General features: G+C 34.2%; 1 protein-coding gene across 8 annotated transcripts in view; it reads left to right on the top strand.

Moving 5' to 3' along the window:
* trip12 (thyroid hormone receptor interactor 12) overlaps positions 1 to 16,946 on the top strand; it is a 59,468-nt gene extending 42,522 nt beyond the window's left edge. For 5 of the 8 annotated variants that reach the window (XM_073849968.1, XM_073849967.1, XM_073849965.1 and 2 more), the window contains 17 exons: positions 29 to 180; positions 1,157 to 1,314; positions 1,407 to 1,480; positions 1,571 to 1,770; positions 3,423 to 3,550; positions 3,669 to 3,820; positions 5,357 to 5,499; positions 5,605 to 5,761; positions 5,971 to 6,069; positions 6,875 to 6,989; positions 7,142 to 7,299; positions 8,455 to 8,619; positions 8,726 to 8,890; positions 8,980 to 9,093; positions 10,908 to 11,002; positions 12,785 to 12,888; positions 15,234 to 16,946. In XM_073849968.1, coding sequence (XP_073706069.1) covers positions 29 to 180; positions 1,157 to 1,314; positions 1,407 to 1,480; positions 1,571 to 1,770; positions 3,423 to 3,550; positions 3,669 to 3,820; positions 5,357 to 5,499; positions 5,605 to 5,761; positions 5,971 to 6,069; positions 6,875 to 6,989; positions 7,142 to 7,299; positions 8,455 to 8,619; positions 8,726 to 8,890; positions 8,980 to 9,093; positions 10,908 to 11,002; positions 12,785 to 12,888; positions 15,234 to 15,430 — 2,376 coding nt within the window. In that variant the 3' untranslated portion in view covers positions 15,431 to 16,946. The remainder of the gene's footprint in view (positions 1 to 28; positions 181 to 1,156; positions 1,315 to 1,406; positions 1,481 to 1,570; positions 1,771 to 3,422; positions 3,551 to 3,668; positions 3,821 to 5,356; positions 5,500 to 5,604; positions 5,762 to 5,970; positions 6,070 to 6,874; positions 6,990 to 7,141; positions 7,300 to 8,454; positions 8,620 to 8,725; positions 8,891 to 8,979; positions 9,094 to 10,907; positions 11,003 to 12,784; positions 12,889 to 15,233) is intronic. The other 3 variants (XM_073849969.1, XM_073849966.1, XM_073849963.1) reach the window with 1 other exon arrangement.
* Positions 16,947 to 19,461: the final 2,515 nt, after the last annotated feature.

Raw genomic sequence — 19,461 nt, 5'->3', positions numbered from 1 at the left:
GGCTCATTGTTAATGTCATGTGATTCAGATACCAGGACAGGAACCTCTGGGCCGTTTAGACCCAACAGAGAATGGCCCACTGCTGGCACTGGTGCACAAGATGAACAACTGCCTTAGTCAAATGGAACAGTTTCCTGTTAAAGTGCATGATTTTCCCAGTGGGAACGGCAATGGAAGCAGGTAATGCCCCCTGTACCCTGTGTTGTATCTTCTTTAAAGGGATGGTTCACCTAAAAATGAAAATGTGATGTTTATCTGCTTACCTCCAGGGCATCCAAGATGTAGGTGACTTTGTTTCTTCAGTAGAACACAAACCAAGATTTTTAACTCAAACTGTTGCAGTCTGTCAGTCATATAATGGCAGTCAATGGGATCCACATTTTGAGAGTCAAAAAAACATACGCAGACAAAACCAAATTAAACCCTGCGGCTCGTGACGATACTTTGAGGTCTTAAGACACCAAGTAATTGGTCTGTGCAATAAAACTGAACAGTATTTATATAATTTTTTTACCTCTGTCCTGAGCGCGTGGCGAAGAGCAAGCAACCATAACTTCAGTCGATCTGGCTCAAAAGTTGTGAGTCATTGAAAAACCAAAACTTAAAAAGTAATCTTTTAGTTTTTAATCAGTTGCAACAATCAGGATAAGCACAAGTAATTACCATTTTGAGTAGCCGTCTGACCCACAATCTGTTGTGAATGCGCTCAGGACAGTTGAACATTGTGGTGAATCAGAGGTAAAAAATTATATAAATACTGCTTTTTTTTTTTCTTTTTTTTTATGCACAGACTGATTGTTTCATGTGTTAAGACCTCAGTGTATCGTCAAAAGCCGCAGGGTTTAATTTGGTTTTGTCTGTGTGTTTTTTGTTTTTTTTTTGACTCTCAAAACAGTGGATCCCATTGACTGCCATTATATGACTGACAGGCTGCAATGGTTTGAAAAATCTTCGTATTGTATGTATTTTATTTAAAATTTATTTAAACCAAATTAAGTTTGCTGTAGTGAAGTCAAAATGATTGCTTGTAACTAAAATGTGGCTTTAATGCAAAAAAACTGCTGCTTAAAAAGTGATATTTAGATTTGAAATGGCAACAGTCTGCATGTTTTTCTGTTTTTGTCTCATGCTGATTGTTATTCTTTTGTGTTTGCAGGGGTTCACAAGCCCTTAAGTTCTTTAACACTCATCAGCTGAAGTGCCAGCTGCAGAGACACCCAGACTGCACCAATGTCAAGCAGTGGAAGGGCGGGCCGGTCAAAATTGACCCCTTGGCCCTGGTACAGGCTATTGAGAGATACCTAGTGGTTAGAGGTATACACACAATCTGAATCTGAACATAATGTTCTTGCTTCTCTGGTTTCTGAGTTCTCAGATGAGATGATTGACTTTTGCTGTCTCCACAGGGTATGGAAGGATCAGGGAAGAGGATGAAGACAGTGACGATGATGGTTCTGATGATGAGATTGATGAATCTTTGGTACAATGATTATTTACTTGTTTAGTAACTGATTAAAATGACGTGTGTGTAGCATTTTTTTTTAAAACTGTGGACTTCACTTTCCCAAAGGCTGCCCAGTTCTTGAATTCTGGGAGTGTACGTCACAGGCTGCAGTTCTACATCGGAGAGCACCTGCTGCCGTACAACATGACTGTTTATCAGGCCGTCAGGCAGTTTAGCTTACAGGCCGAGGAGGAGAGAGAGAGCACAGATGATGAAGCAAATCCTCTGGGACGGGCTGGCATCTGGACCAAAACACACACTATATGGTACACTACTACTGTATTGCACACTATTTTCCTACTCTTTAGCAGTGTTGGGCATGTTGCTTTAAAAAAAGTTATTAGTTATAGTTACTACTTACAAATAATAACCGAGTTACGCCATTATAAAACTAATTACAAGGGAAAGTAACTGTTGTTACTTTAAAAGAAAAAAGTAACAATAGTTACCGCAACTTGGATGTCCCCAAGCTAATATGTGACCCTGTACCACAAAACCAGTCTTAAGTCGCTGGGGTATATTTGTAGCAATAGCCAAAAATACATTGTATGGGTCAAAATTATTGATTTTTCTTTTATGCCAAAAATCATTAGGAAATTAAGTAAAGATCATGTTCCATGAAGATTTTTTGTAAAATTCCTACTGTAAACCTATCAAAATGTAATTTTTGATTAGTAATATGCATTAAGAACTTAATTTGGACAACTTTAAAGGTGATTTTCTCAGTATTTAGATTTTTTGCACCCTTAGATTTCAGATTTTCAAATAGATGTATCTCGGCCAAATATTGTCCTATCCTAACAAACCATACATCAATAGAAAGCTTATTTATTGAGCTTTCATATGATGTATATATCTCAGTTTTGTAAAATTTAACCTTATGACTGGTTTTGTGGTCCAGGGTCACATATGTTAAAAGAAATGAACTCTAAATAGAAAACATTATCATTATTATAAAACATTGTACACTAATCTACAGTATTTTAATGTTGTTGGACAATGTGAGAGACACCTATCAAATTTAATAAATTATTATAAATATCAACCCTCCAATGACAGTTTGGCTATAAAATCGTCACTGGCTAGTAAATGTTTTTTTTTTACTCACCACTCTAATATTAAATATATATCTGAAAGAACACTTAGCTTCAGTCACTCAAGCATTATAATATGACATTATGGTAATTTAGCATTAAACTTAGTAATTCGAACTTTAGAATAACCGTGCATGAATGCATATTTGCCATGTTGTGGTGCTTAAGATATTTTGTCATTTAGTGTTTCTATAAAAAAGGAGAAAAAAAGTAAAAATACTACTGATAAGATAACAAAACTACTATGAATTCAACAATATAAAACGCACTATGGGTTAATGAGCTGCTGGGGTCATGAATATTAATCACGTTGTCTGTGTTTGCGCAAACGGATTTGCTGAAATCAAAACAGGGAGGATAATAGGTGAGCGCCAGCCAATGAGATTGCAGTTTGCGCATTAGCTCCGCCTACTACTGGAGAAACCAGCAGTTCGTAAAACACTGAAGAATTCCAAAGGAACACTTATTTTGAGAGGAAAACGCAACAAAGAATATCGTTTCCATATAGCGCGACAATTCTGAATGGTATATAAGACTCTCCTGCTCTGTATCTTTCTTTTCGCATGTGTGAGAGACAAAGTGACGGCTAGTCGTGTGTCTTCACACTGGAGTTTACAGTTTGTCAAATACAGGTGTGCTGTGCATCTGTTCAGATGAACTGAAAAATAAAGTAATAGTAATTTGTCTGATTACTCGTTTACTGAAAAAAATAACGCCATTATTCCTATTACTGCTCTTTTGTAAACAGCGCCATCTCTAATGGTGGACATAACCACAATCCAATTTTTAAATTCAGTTAATACATGCGTGTTTGTGTGTTCCAGGTATAAGCCAGTCAGAGAGGATGAAGAGGGCTGTAAGGACGCTGTTGGAGGGAAGAGAGGTCGTGCACAGACGGCTCCCACTAAAACCTCCCCTCGAAATGCCAAGAAACAGGACGAACTGTGGCACGGTAGGGAATTATTGGGTGACACTTGTGTAATGATAACCTACTAAAGAATTTATATAGAAGGCACTGGACTGGACTTCATCTTTATTCAGATTGTGGTGTTATTTGTGTGTGTTTTCAGAGGGTGTGTGTCCCAGTGTGACAAACCCATTAGAGACATACCTCATTAGTGATCCTCCAGAGGGCATCACTTTTGATGACCCTTCCATGGAGGTGATTCTGCTGCTGAGGGTCCTGCACTCCATCAGTAGATACTGGTTCTACCTGTACGACGTGAGTACCGTGTTTACAAAAGCACAGATACAATAATGAAACATCTATCAGAATATATTCTTATGATGATATTCAAAAATGTGGATGGTTCTAAATGTAATGCGATCTGGGAAAACCCGTCGGATTTTGCGCTGGGACATTTTCAGGAAATTCAAAAAATAGGTTGAATGTCAATTTTTGGTTAGAAATTAGGTTACATTAAATTATTATTCTGTTACATCTTGTCTATCATTTCCAAAAATATCTTGGCAAAATTCACTTGTTTAGTGTAGAAATATTGTGTTTTTGTTTTATTTTTTGCAGCAAGCTGAAATAAATGTCTTGTGTTATTAAACTCGCTGCGGAGGTGTTTTATTTGAACACCACAAAAACATTTAACCTACCAAAATAAACCACGTGACATTTAATAAACGTATCAATGCACATTCCCCACCAGTCCTGTGTAAAGTTTGGCATGCAAAGTTTTATTTATTTATTTTTTAATATTGTGAGATGGCGGAGCACAAAAACATAGTCTGAAGTACTGTAGCTGCTCGCTAAAACGATCTCACTTCAGTCTGCTCAATCTTGATGTTATAATGGATGATTTCACATCCAGAGATGAAAGATCAGATGATGAAGTTACTAAAGAGTCGTGCGATGACAGTCTGTTATATTAAAAGGAGCATGAACCGTTTTCTAAATGTAGAAAACTACAAGGTACGCTATTCGTGCTATTTAAACATACAAGGGGTGATCAAAAGTTCAGAGTATCACTATGCCTATCATAAACAACAGTGTGATGATGCAGTATAGCGCTCTTGACTTGACAGACAGCTCTCAGTTAAACATGTGAAGTGAAAGTTAAACTTTAAACCTGTTTTTTCTCAAAATTCCATTCCTGAAAATCATAGCTATTAACCAACAGTTTTGGAAATAGCTTGAACCTGTCTTTCATGTGGCATCAAAACCTAAAAAAAAAGATCAAATTTCACCATGTTGGGTTTTCCTAGATTGCGTCACAAATGTGACCCTGGACCACAAAACCAGTCATAAGGTTAAATTTGACAAAACTGAGATTTATACATCATATGGAAGCTCAATAAATAAGCTTTCTATTGATGTATGGTTTGTTAGGATAGGACAATATTTGACTGAGATACATCTATTTGAAATCAGAAATCTGAGGATGCAAAAAAATCAAAAATACTGAGAAAATCACCTTTAAAGTTGTCCAAATTAGGTTCTTAACAATGCATATTACAAATCAAAAATTACATTTTGATATGTTTACGGTAGGAATTTTACAAAAAATCTTCATGGAACATGAACTTTACTTAATTTCTTAATGATTTTTGGCATAAAAGAAAAATCAATAATTTTGACCCATGCAATGTATTTTTGGCTATTGCTACAAATATACCCCAGCGACTTAAGACTGGTTTTGTTGTCCAGGGTCACATATGTTTCATGTTTCAGTGAGATTAGCCCAATAATAAAACACCCAAACAAAGTAGATTTTACATTTGCACATTTACATTTGTCTCTTTTCCGCAGAATGCTGCATGTAAGGAGATCATTCCCACTGGTGAGTTTATTAACAGTAAACTTACAGCAAAGGCCAACAGACAGTTGCAGGATCCGCTGGTCATCATGACAGGGAACATCCCCACTTGGCTCACTGAGCTTGGCAAGACCTGGTACTGCAAACTCTTCGTTTTTCTATTTCCACTTATGTGAAGTGAACTTGAACTTCCCCAGAATCTGTTCTGTAATTTTTACACCTCTAATCTTCTCTCTTCTAGTCCATTCTTCTTCCCGTTTGACACGAGGCAGATGCTCTTCTACGTGACTGCGTTTGACCGCGATCGCGCCATGCAGCGCCTGCTCGACACCAACCCAGAGATTAACCAGTCTGACTCACAAGACAGCCGTGTCGCTCCACGCCTTGACAGGAAGAAGGTTGCCCTAAATTTCCTGCTTCAGCATTTGCATTTCTTCATGTATGCCAGTAGTCAACATTTGAAGTGGATCAAAACTTTTAATCAAAGTTGTCCTAAAACCAAAACAATACCTGTTTTTTGTCTTAGGACATCTTTTGATCCACTTATAATGTTGACTACTGTATTTTCACGAGCAACTTTCTAACATTCTTTGTTTTGCGTGCATAGAGAACGATAAACCGTGATGAGCTCCTGAAGCAAGCAGAGTCAGTAATGCAAGATCTCGGGAGTTCCAGAGCCATGCTGGAAATTCAGTATGAGAACGAGGTATGCATGACTAAAGATTAGGCCTGAAACATGATCTGCTCAAATACAGACACACATTCTTGGCCAGTACATTTTAACCGTATCATTTATTCTTGCATTACTGTGTTACAGTAACAAACAAGGAGCTGAGGACGTGTTATTATTCTGGTAGCTCACTATAAACATACTGATCACTGAAAGAGAAAATTGACTGTAAAAGATTTTTATGCAAATACAGCTATGGCTCCCCTAGTGTCAGTTTTCAAATGCAAAACCATGTGAAATCAAACTTATGTATTTAACTACAGTTGCAAATGAAATTATTCACCCCCCTGGAAACTGCAGTGCTTTACAAGTACAAGTACAAGCTTTTCTGAAGATCCAGGACTTTATAAAAAATTGCATCAACAGTTTACTGGCATATTAAAAGCGATAATGTCAATATATGATGTTTTTGAGTTATAGGATTTTTTCATAATACAGGTATGTCACAATTATTCAACCCCTATTCAACCTATTCACTTATTTTTATGGTAGGGAACAAAAAATCCTTTAGAAACAAGAATTAGCTTTAGGTGTTACACATGCATACATTTTCAGGTCAAGGGGGTTGAATAATTTTGGTTACAACTGTATGTTTCTATCTTAAAACATTTATTAATTAAATTTGAATCCCTTATACAAATGGTTTTGATCTCACAGTCACCCTAAATCTTTTATGTATGTATATTTGAATTTTTTAGTGTGTCCCTTTACTCCTCAGGGTCCACTTTTCTGTCAGCCTTGATTGATTTATATTTATATCCATCTTCTCTCTGCGTCTCAGGTGGGAACAGGGCTCGGCCCTACGCAAGAGTTCTATGCTCTGGTGTCTCAGGAGTTGCAGAGGGCCGATTTGGGTCTTTGGAGAGGAGAGGAAGTCACACTCTCTAACCCTAAAGGTAGCTGTCATACATTTGTCACAATTTTGAGCTCGTATTTTTGTGTAATGCAAATAGCATTCTACTGCTCTTCGCTAAGTTTGTCACTTCTCTGTTTTTCTCTCTGTCTCTCTCACACACACACACACACATACACCCTGTTTGTCTTTGAGCAGGGAGTCAGGAGGGTACCAAGTACATGTTCAGTTCCAGAGGGTTGTTTGCTGTACCGTTTGGACGAACTACCAAACCAGCTCACATCGCCAAGATCAAAATGAAGTTCCGTTTTCTTGGGAAACTCATGGCTAAAGCCATCATGGACTTCAGATTGGTATGTTTACTTATGACAAAATGACTTGAAGCACTGTCAAAATATTTAAAACTAATTCACTGCTTCAAAAACTATATAACATTAAACCTTTTCATTCATTTGGATGCCTTTTCCAGCCTTTTAATGAAAGGGTTTTGCAATATACTAGTCATGATATTCACAATATATGAAGTTTTTCTGAAAGAGTTTTTCAGACTAGTGGTAAGAAAACATCCAAAATACACTTAAGTATTTCTTATTTGTGTCAATAGATTTCAATTACAATCCATATTTTTAAAGACTGTTTTCAAAAATGAGTTTTTTCTCCTAGACTGAGCCAAAAATCTTCACTTCAGTAGCACTTACACACACCCGACTTTACATTTTTATTCCTGTCTATATCCTGAAGGTTTTTACAGAGGGATTTGTTCATATATCATTTGCTTGATTATATACATTTTATTATTATAAAAAAAACTAAGTAAAATAGTAAGTAAAATATTTTCTGAATTGTGAGAAAATGAGATCCCTCTGTAAAAACATTTGACTAATGTCAAAAAAATGAAACAAGAATTTTGATTTTGATGCTAGAAATTTATGCAGATTAGTTCATATTTCATTACATGCCTAATTTGCATATTTAAACCTAACATTTTAGAAAATGTGTAATGCAAAAATGGTTACTATTATTATTCACGAGTATTACCTTTTTTTTTTTTTTTTTTTTTTTTTTTTACCATAATCACCAGCAGTGTTTCACCTTGAATAATCTATCGCTAGTAACTATCTGGTTGAAACTCCAGACTTGGTAGTAATGCATTTTAGAGGGATAGGTCACCAAAAAATACAAATGACCTCATGATTTACTCACCCTCAGGCCATCCTAGGTATATATGTCTCTCTTCTTTTAGATGATTACACTCAAAGTTATATTTTAAATATATATTTTAAGTCCTGGCTCTTCCAAGCTTTACAATGGCAGTGAATGGCCATGATTTTGAAGCAAAATAAAATGCATTCATCCATCATAAAAAGTGCTTAACACAGCTCCAGAGGGTTAATAAAGACCTTCTGAAGCAAGTCGATGTGTTTGTGTAAGAAAAATGTCCATGTTTAAAACTTTATAATCCTTTTTTTTTTTTTTAGTTTTGTTAATAGATGTGGTTGTGTCTCTAGTTGGACTTGCCTCTAGGTTTGCCGTTCTATAAGTGGATGCTGAGGCACGAGTCGTCCATCAGCTCTCATGATCTGGTCAACATTGATCCTGGTGTCGCCAAATCCATCCAGCACCTGGAGGACATCATCCGCCAGAAGAAGAGAATAGAGCAGGACAGATCACATGTGAGCACTCTAACTACATAAACACACACCAAAAACAATGTACTTCATCAATCTTCAGTCTGGACTATTGTTTTTGTATTGTGTTGTGACTGTCTGTATTTGTCAGACGCGGGAGACCCTTCAGCAGGCCTTGGAGAGTCTTAATATGAACGGCTGCTCGGTGGAAGATCTGGGCCTGGACTTCACTCTGCCTGGATTCCCAAACATTGAGTTGAAGAAAGGAGGCAAAGACGTGCCAGTCACCATTCACAACCTGGAGGAATACCTCAGAGTAAGGGACCGAGTAACCTGACATATGTCCTTTATGTAGCCTGAATAAACCGCTCTAACTTTATCACCTCTTGTTCCGTCTGTCTGTAGTTGGTGGTCTACTGGACGCTCAACGAGGGTGTCTCTCGGCAGTTTGAGTCGTTTAGGGAAGGGTTTGAGTCTGTCTTCCCTCTGCACCACCTGCAGTACTTCTATCCTGAAGAGGTGAGGGCTTAACCTGCTTTTATTACACGGCTCTTTGGAATGCTTGATTCTGATTGGTCAGTTGAGACATTTGCAGGTTCGTTCTTTTCAAATAATCACCGCTCCAAAGTAATAACGCATAGCCGGTACTAGTATGTTTAAAATCCCTCCGTGCCAACAAAGATTACCGTTTGGCGCCATCTTGTGACAAACACTGGACAACCACAATTAACAATGGAAAATTTCGACATTAATCTATTTAAATTGTCTTACTAACGTACATAGTTTGAATGTTAGTCACGTGGTACTATATCGTTTCGCGGAAGGATAAAAATGTTAATTTAAAACAAATATGCCAATAAAAGGTTTCAAATTCATATTCATGTCCAGTTTTTTTTTCCTTATGTGGCAAGTAGCCGTGTAATAAGCGGGATAATGTACAGGCAGCCTGTAGTTATCGCAGAAATAAGCCCCTTCAGTGTGATACAAGACTGATCACACTGTCGGGGCTTATTTCTGCGATAACTACCGGCTGCCTGTACATTATCCCTTACTTATCAGTTTTTAAAGGCCAAGCGCTGACGTTCTCACAGATACCTGCTGCATTTGTCGGCTTTATTCTCGTCATTGGATTTCGTACAGTTATTGGCCAAGGGGTGCCTAAGGGGTCATGAATTGAGAAATCGAAATATTTAATAAATGCTTAAATTATATAAAATATGTGACCCTGGACCACAAAACCAGTCTTAAGTCGCTGAGATATGTTTGTAGCAATAGCCAAAAATACATTGTATGGGTCAAAATTGTTGTTTTTTCTTTTATGCCAAAAATCAGTAAAGATCATTTTTCCATGAACATTTTTTGTAAAATTCCTACTGTAAACATCAAAATGTAATTTTGGTAACACTTTACAATAAGGTTCCTTAGTTAACATTTAGTTAACCACATTAGTTAACATGAACTAATGATGAACTGCACTTATACAGCATTTATTAACCTTTGTTAATGTTAATTTCAACATTTACTAATCCATTATTAAAATTTTGTTAACATTAGTTAACGCAGTGTGAACTAACATGAACAAACAATGAACAATTGTATTTCCGTTAACTAATGTTAATAAAGATTAGTAAATACAGTAACAAATGTATTGCTCATGGTTAGTTCATGTTAGTTAATACATTAACTAATGTTTAACTAATGAACCTTATTGTAAAGTGTTACCGTAATTTTTGATTAGTAATATGCATTGCTAAGAACTTAATTTGGAAAACTTTAAAGGTGATTTTCTCAGTATTTAGATTTTTTTGCACTCTCAGATTCCAGATTTTCAAATAGATGCATCTCAGTCAAATATTGTCCGATCCTAACAAACCATACATCAGTAGAAAGCTTATTTATTGAGCTTCCATATGCTGTATACATCTCAGTTTTGTAAAATTTAGCCTTATGACTGGTTTTGTGGTCCAGGGTCACATATATAATAAATTCTGATTAAATTATATACAGAAAGCAATCAAAGAATGCTCCGTCCTTGCCAAATCTCCTGTTATTATCAGTGTCAATATCATAATTACACTGAACAGCTGTACAGGTGCATTTTTTGTTGTTGTGGGAAAGAAATGGAAGCCATTTGCTTTAGTTCAAGTCAGGGAACATTCAGATTGTTTTTGAAACAAATAATTAAAAGTAAAAAAAAAAATAGGGAAATAGACTTATTTCTTAATTTATAATTTTTTTAATATTCTACTTATGTTGTAGGTTCGTCTTGGGGAACAATGATTTTTTTTTTTCAATGAAATTTGTATTTACTTGAATCTTTTCTCCCTTTACAGCTGGATCAGTTGTTATGTGGCAGTAGGTCAGAGTCGTGGGATGTGAAGACACTAATGGAGTGCTGCAGACCGGACCACGGCTACACACATGACAGGTATATAGACCAGTTTAAAGTAGACGTCAGTTGTGTCACGCATAGTGGTTGCAGAAAAACACTTGGTAACAAGGGGAGGTAAACTGGTGAAATCCAAAAATTGCTGTGCCTTTTGATGTCAAAATCGGAATGCAAATAATTTTTATAGAATACTGTTGAAGAAGATGTAATTTGAAGCTAAACGCAGATGTTTAAATGAACAAACTATAGATGAGAACTGCTATGATTACTCTGCTTTTAAAGCATACATTTGATTTAAACAATAGGTCTACATAATATTATAATATGCTGTTCATAGGAGACGTATTAGCCCTACAGTAATGGTATAAATGTTATTCAAACCTATTACTATTAACATTTTTATATAACGTTTATTTATTTTATCTCACAATTCTGAATTTTTCTTTTCTCACAAATGCAACTTTATATCTCCCAATTACCTTTATAACTTGTTTTAACTCAAAAATAGTGAAAATAGGAAAAAAGCAAGAAGTGTGGGATACAAACTCTGTTCTATTCTAAACTCTATACTATAGCCGAGGGGAAAAGAGAGAATAGCGAGTTGTTTTTCCTTACTAGGACTGTGATGTATAAAATAAAGCAGTCTTAAGTCGCTGGGGTATATTTGTAGCAATAGCCAAAATTACATTGTATGGGTCAAAATTATTGATTTTTCTTTTATGCCAAAAATCATTAGGAAATTAAGTAAAGATTATGTTCCATGAAGATTTTTTGTAAAATTCCTACTGTAAATATATAAAAATGTAATTTTTGATTAGTAATATGCATTGTTAAGAACTTAATTTGAAGAACTTTAAAGATGATTTTCTCAGCATTTTGATTTTTTTGCACCCTCAGATTCCAGATTTTCAAATAGATGTATCTCGACCAAATATTGTCCTATCCTAACAAACCATACATCAATAGAAAGCTTATTTATTGTGCTTTCATATGATGCATACATCTCAGTTTTGTAAAATTTAACCTTATGACTGGTTTTGTGGTCCAGGGTCAAAAATAAAGTCCGAATTTTGAAATATAAAATCAGATGTACCTTTTTTATTTAATTCTTTTATTCCACGGCTCCATAGACTGCCACTTGAAAAATGTTATTTTCAGCCACTACCAAAAATGTCATCCCTGTTTCGGATCTGTAAGACTATCCCACTATATAACATTAGTTTCATTGAATAACAGTGATTATTGCTGGGTGACAAGCTCTTGTAATAAGCGGAGATCATTATGAAAATTACATTTAATGAATATGATCTATAATAATCTAAAATAAACTATTTTGTACCGTATCAGTGTAATTCTCTAGCCGTAAAAGCTATCTCTCCTGGGTTTTCTGCAACCATGATACGCGTGCATCCCCAGTGTTTACAAATCGATATTTTGGTCTATTGTCTTGCCTGTATTGGCTGGAAAACACTATAGGACTTTGCCCCAATTTGCAGTCTGAACCAAAGTCAAAGCCAGTCTGCAGATAATGGCTATATAGTCAGCTAGTATATGATGGACACAGACTATGATCATTTTAATTGTACAATATCTAATGCGTTTCATATTTTGAGCCGATTGTAGACCACATTGTTTTAATTTTTCTGCAGTGTTCGAATCTTGTGTGTCGAATTTACCATTTACTAAGTTGGCAAGTGTTTGGTGTCTTGTGTTTCAAAATCTGAACAGATTTTCATGTTGTGTAATCTCAACACGCATTATAATCACCTGCACTATTCCTGGCTGTATAAATGACAGATTTTTTGTTTTGTGTGTCTGTAGCCGTGCAGTGCGGTTCCTGTTTGAGGTGCTGAGCAGTTTTGATGCGGAGCAGCAGAGACTTTTCCTGCAGTTTGTCACAGGCAGCCCCAGACTTCCCGTCGGAGGTGAGAAACCATTTCAATCCACAGAATATCAGCCGTCTAGTGGTGCACAATATACCAGGACTATAAAGGTGTCACACCCTGCTTTTAAAAAAAATAAAAATAAAAACAGTATGATTCTGCATTTTACTACTTTAAGAAAGCATTTTTATAAGAGCTGTATTAACACTGTTTATCAAGGGTCCTGTGTTTAAAGCAAAGTGGGAAAACATGGACAGAATCGCTGCATCCAGTCATAAAAACTGAATTTACTGTATAACATGGAATATTTAAATAATATTTAAATACTGTATGAATGTATGAATGGAAACATAAAGACAGCAACCCATCAAAATAAAAGTTTGGTTTAACTTGACAGAAATATTGCTTAATGTAATGATTGTACTACTCCTAATAAAAATATTGTTAAAATATTTAACAGAAAAATGTATTTACAAGAAAATTATAAATACCCAAGACCATATTTCTGGAAAAAAGATTAAATAAGATTAGATTAATCTTTATAAATGAATTAGTCATGCTTTTGATTTATTAAAGTTTAATGAAACAATTAAAATTATTTAGATGTTTTTTTAATGTAACCATTAGAAAGAGAGTCTAGAAAAATTCAAAATGGAAAAAAATATGTTTAAGGAATACTTGCCAGATAAATTACTTACTAGAATTTATTTACAAGAAAAATGTAAATACACAAGACAGTATTTCTGGGAGAAAAAAAAAAAAGAAAGAAGTAATTAATAATTATTTATGAATTGCCTTCCTTTATAAATAAGACATGCTTTTGATTATCACAGACTTTAATCAAAAGATGCAGTTTATAGGGTCTTAAAATGTCATTTTTGTTAATCTACTTTAAAATTGCGGTTAAATTGTGTACGTTAAATGATTTCAAGTAATTAAAAAAGATTCTAGAAAAATTCTAAATTGGGAAAAATGGAATCCCAAAAAATTCTAATGAATTTGGAAAAAAAAAAAATTATTTTATTTATTGATTAATTTATTTATTATTTAGGAATAAAACAAATATAATAGTTCTAGTTATTTCCATTGTGTCTTTATTTTATTGTATTTGTCCTTTAGTTTCTTACTTGCATCATAATAACAAAGATAAAATAACAAAAACTGACTATATCATGATCTAAGTTGTTATTGTGAAATAAAATTACAGCTAAAATATCTTAAGTCAGGTGGACCTAAAAACCGTTTACAATAGTTGGACAGACATAAGATTTTTTCCTTTTTTATTGGTCAATTATAATAATTTGACATGAAAGGTGATGTATATGTTTCAAAAGTTAAGAAATAGGCCTTAAGTGCAGATTTAAGTATGTAAAAGCTAATTGAACATTGAAAATATTGCTTCAGAATAAATTGCTTAAACCAACAAAAATCCTCATTGATGTGGTACTTAAGGAGAGATTTTGTGTGGAACATTGTCTGCTGATATGAAAAATTTCACTGTATGTTGTAGTAATATCATTTACGACAGCCATAATATTTAGTTTTTTATATATATATATATATTTTTTTTTAATACAATAAGGCGAGACACTGCAATAGTTATCATCTTACTTACCCAGTTGATTGATTACATTGATAATTGCATTTTTTTTTATTACAAGTTTTCTAAAATGTTAGGTTTAAATTTGCAAATGAGGCATTATTTAATGAAATATGCACTAATTTGCATACATTTCTAGTACAAAAAAATTCTTGTTTAATTTTTTTGACATATTAGAGTCATGTTTTTACAGAGGGGATTTGGGGTATCTTATTTTGTCACCTCATAATTCAGAAAAAACGTAGACAGGAAACACTTTTTTTCAGTTTTTAAGGGAATAAAATGTATAAAATCAAGCAAATCATATATGAACAAATCCCTCTGTAAAAACCTTCAGGATATAGGCAGGAATAAAAATGTAAAGTTTAGTGTGTAAGTGCAACTGAAGTGGAGATTTATGGCTCAGTGTAGGAGAAAAAACTCAATTTGAGAAAATGACCTTTAGAAATATGTATTGTAATTGAAATCTATTGACACAAATAGATAAAGTGCTATAAAAGAAACACTAAACAGTGTTTTTGGATGTTTTCTTTCCACTAGTCTGAAAAAACACTTTATGAAAAACCAAAAGGCCCAAAATCTGGAACTTGATGGGTGCCTGCAGTGTCTCCCCTTAAACGCATTAAATATGACGTATATGTATGTAATATAATGTGTATTTCCATTACAGGTTTAAGTCTTAAATTTCATATAAGGTGGTATTAAAAAGGTTAAAAAAAGTCTTAAATATCAGTCGTCAGGTAGATATTCTCAAATAACCTGGCCTCCATCTTTGTTTTCTTGGCAGGATTCCGGAGTTTAAACCCTCCCCTCACCATCGTCCGGAAGACGTTCGAGTCGACGGAGAACCCGGACGACTTCCTCCCGTCGGTGATGACGTGTGTGAACTACCTGAAACTGCCGGATTACTCCAGCATCGAGATCATGCGCGAGAAACTGTTGATTGCTGCGCGCGAGGGCCAGCAGTCTTTCCATCTGTCTTGATCTCACCTCCTGCACCCTCTCACTCAGAATGGCCTTCAATCAACTCACTGCAGAACCACACAAATCGTGACTTCTTCCTTTAGAGTTCCTCTTTCATTTTTCCCCCCGCCCTTTTTCTTTCCTTATTTTTTTTTCTTTCTTTTTTTTAAACCCCCACATCGAGGCAAAACATGTACAGCCTACTTGTTTAAAGAAAAGCAGCTTGCAGAAACTAAACGATAGAACATAAGAGACTTCCTTTTGACTCCTAACCAGGGGGAAAGGGTGTCATGCGACTCATCAGATTAAAAAAAAAAAAGAAGAAACATTTTTTTAAAGAAACGTTTAAAAAAAAAAAGAAACACTTCAGAGCAGATTATAAAAATATATCAGTAGTTGAGAGATGTTCAAGCCGAGAAAAAAAAAGAGGAGAAAACCTGGGTGACATTTTAAAAAAAACTTGCGTTGCTGTCTGATGTATCAAGAAAAAAGGGATGTTTTTTTTTTCTCTCCTGGTGAATGACATCTTCACTGTGTGTTCCTGTTGGGGAGGGGACATCCATCAAGCCGGCGAGGGTTCCTATAGCTCCAAAGATCATTTGTACAGACAAACATTTGCAGATTTTGCTTATTCGACACATTTGATAGAATAGCTGTGTGCTCTCCTGCCCAGTTTCCCCTCTGTTCTGTATTATACCCCCCTGAAAGTCTTGTTACGTTTTGGTTCGACTTTGTTTAATTTTCTCTCTCCTCTTGTGTGTCACTTTTTTTCCCCCTCCTTTTTATTTGAGAGAATTTTGAACGTGTAAGAGAGTTCCAGTTGGTTGAATGCGGGTAGTGTTGGAAGTGTAGTATCTTTATTATATTATTATTATTATTATAATTATTATTATTATTATTATTTTGTTTTGTTTTTTTAACCCAAGTTGAAATTGTTTTCTGGCCGACATTTCACATAAAGTGTCAGCTCCATGTTGAAATGATGTATCCATTGTGTTGGATAAATAGTCTCCTATATGGTTATAGTAGTGTGCCTCTGCTGGACTTCTGGGGACTTGAGGTCTTAATGACGGACCTGCTGAAGTTGCTCGGCTGGTGAAGCCGGGCTTTAATCCCGTAATGTAGCTGAGCACAAGAAATTCATTTAAAATGATTGGCTGGTCTTATTTTATGGTTTCATGGCCAGATAGCATTTCAAAAAAATAAAAAAAAAGTTAAATAAAGTTTATATGCAGTTTTCACACCCGGTTTGAGGTGGGACTGTCTGCTTTTTTTTGTTTTTGTTTTTTTAATTTTCTATTGTTTCTTTATTTTTCGTTGTGTTTTTTTTTTTTTTTCCCCCTCTTGCTGTAGTTTATTTTTGCACTGCTGGCTTGGAACAAACCGTGGTGTGCACTGCAGTCTGTGGCCAGGAGGAGGTGCTGCTGTGCGCTCTCCTGTCCTCATCGTTCATGTGCTGGTTTCTAAGATCTGCAATAATTTACTGCATCAGGTTCATGTTTTTACCTGAACATAAATAAAGTAATTGTTTGACTCAGTCTGTCCTGTTACTGACCGAGCTCTAGTTTGTGTTGGGTAAAGTCCAAGGTCAGTGTTCAAATGCAAACGAAAAGCTGCCTTCAGTCAAATATTCTCCGACCGAATGACAAGTATTTAAGTTAAGTACCCTTATGAAATGCATGTGTAAATGCAATTAAATGGCAGCTTTTTAGCTCACTGTAAACTCCAAAAAAAATAAAATAAAAAAAGGTCAGTCAACTTGAAATGTTTAGTTGTACTAGGAGACAACTTGGATATTTGAGTTGATTCAACTTAAAATTTTAAGGCAGCCAGGAAACAAAGTATTTTTTAGTGAGCTTAAAAACTGCCTTTTTTGCATTTACAAATTTCTCTCATATCTATAACTAGCTAAATTGCTGTATTTCATAAGGCTATTTTTTACTTAAATACTTGTCATTCGGTCGGATAATGTTTGACAAGAAATTCATTTAAAAGACATGTTAACATTAAGTTCAGCCAACTCAAAAGTTTAGTTAAAGTTAACTTGAAATGTTAAGTTGTACTAAGTGACAACTTAGATATTTGAGTTGATACAATAAAAAAATTTTAGGCAGCCAGGTAACAAAGTATTTTTTACAGTGAGCTTAAAAACTGCCTTTTAATTGCATTTACACATTTCTTATATCTATAATTAAATTGGTATTTCATAAGGGTACTTTAACTTAAATACTTGTCTATCGGTCGGATAATGTTATATAAGTGACAACTTAGATATTTGAGTTGATTCAACTTTAAATTTTAAGGCAGCCAGGTAACTATTTTTTAGTGAGCTTAAAAACTGCCTTTTTTTGCATTTACATATTTCTCTCATATCTATAACTAGCTAAATTGCTGTATTTCATAAGGGTACTTTAACTTACTTAATTGTCATTCGGTCAGAGAATGTTTGACAAACTAATTTGAAAGATATGTTAACATTTTAAGTTCAGCCAACTCAAAAGTTTAGTTCAAGTTAACTTGAAATGTTAAGTTGTACTAAGAGACAACTTAGATATTTGAGTTGATTCAACTTTACATTTTAAGGCAGCCAGGTAACATTATTTTTTAGTGAGCTTAAAAACTGCCTTTTTTTGCATTTACATATTTCTCTCATATCTATAACTAGCTAAATTGCTGTATTTCATAAGGGTACTTTTACTTGAATACTTGTCATTCGTCTGGAGAATGTTTGACAAGAAATTCATTAAAAAAAAGTTAACATTAAGTTCAGTCAACTCTAAGTTTTAACTTGAAATGTTTTGTACTAAGTGACAACTTAGATATTTGAGTTGATTCAACTTTAAATTTCAAGGCAGCCAGGTAACAAATTATTTTAAAGTGAGCTTAAAAACGGCTTTTTTTGCATTTACATATTTCTCTCATATCTGTAACTAGCTAAATTGAGGCATTTCATAAGGGTACTTTAACTTAAATATTTGGCATTCGGTTGGAGAAAGTTTGACAAGAAATTCATTTAAAAGAAACGTTAAAATTTTATGTTTAGTCAACTTGAAATGTTAAGTTGTACTAAGTGATAACTTGGAGATTTGAGTTGATTCAACTTAAAATTGTAAGACAATAAATTGTACATTATTTTTTATAGTGGGCTTGAAGACTGCCATTTTTTTGCATTTACACATTTCTCTCATATCTATAACTAGTTAAATTGAGGTATTTCATAAGGGTACTTTAACTTAAAATTTTAACACATTTCGTTAAAATTTATTTTTTTGTCAAACATTCTCTGAACGAATGACAAGTATTTAAGTTCAGTAAACTAAAAAAAAAAGTGTGGTCAACTTGAAATGTTAAGTTGTACTAAGTGATAACTTTTTAAATTTTAAGGCAGCTGGGTAACTTGCCCACACTGTAAAAAACAAAAAACAAAACAAAAAAAATTGTTGAATCAACTTAAAATATTTTTAACGTGGCTGCCTTATTTTAAGTTCAGTCAACTCAAAAAAGTTTAGTCAACCTAAAATGTTCAGTTGTACTAAGTGATCAGTTGATTTAACTTAAAAAAAAATTAAGGCAGCTACACTGTAAAAAAAATGTTGAATCAACTTACAATAATTTGTTACCTGACTGCCTTATTTTAACTTCAGTCAACTTAAAGTTTAGGTGTTTAGGTGTACTAAGTGACAAAGTAAATATTTGAGTTGATTTAACTTACCTAGCTTTTAAGTTTAACAAGCCAATTTAAGTCAACTCAAATAATCTAAGTTGTCACTTAGTGCAACTTAATATTTTAAGTTGACTAAACTTATTTGAGGTGCCTGAACTTGAAGTTTTAAGGTAGCTGGGTTACAAATTTTAAGGTGACAAAACAAATTGTGTTTTTTTGTTTTTTATTTTATTGGTTTCTGTGTTCAGGGTGTGCATTTAACATGCCAGCAAAAGCATCAGCAATAATATCCTAATATTGCTATTATTGCAGTAAAATATAATACAATTTTGTAATAATAACATTGTACTTTAAAAATAAAAAGACATATATTAGTAACAAGAATCAT

This window comes from Garra rufa, chromosome 11 (assembly GCF_049309525.1).
Source record: "Garra rufa chromosome 11, GarRuf1.0, whole genome shotgun sequence".
NCBI lineage: Eukaryota > Metazoa > Chordata > Actinopteri > Cypriniformes > Cyprinidae > Garra > Garra rufa.
Note: the sequence above shows the minus strand (reverse complement) of the source record. Positions and strands in the feature narration are given on the sequence as shown.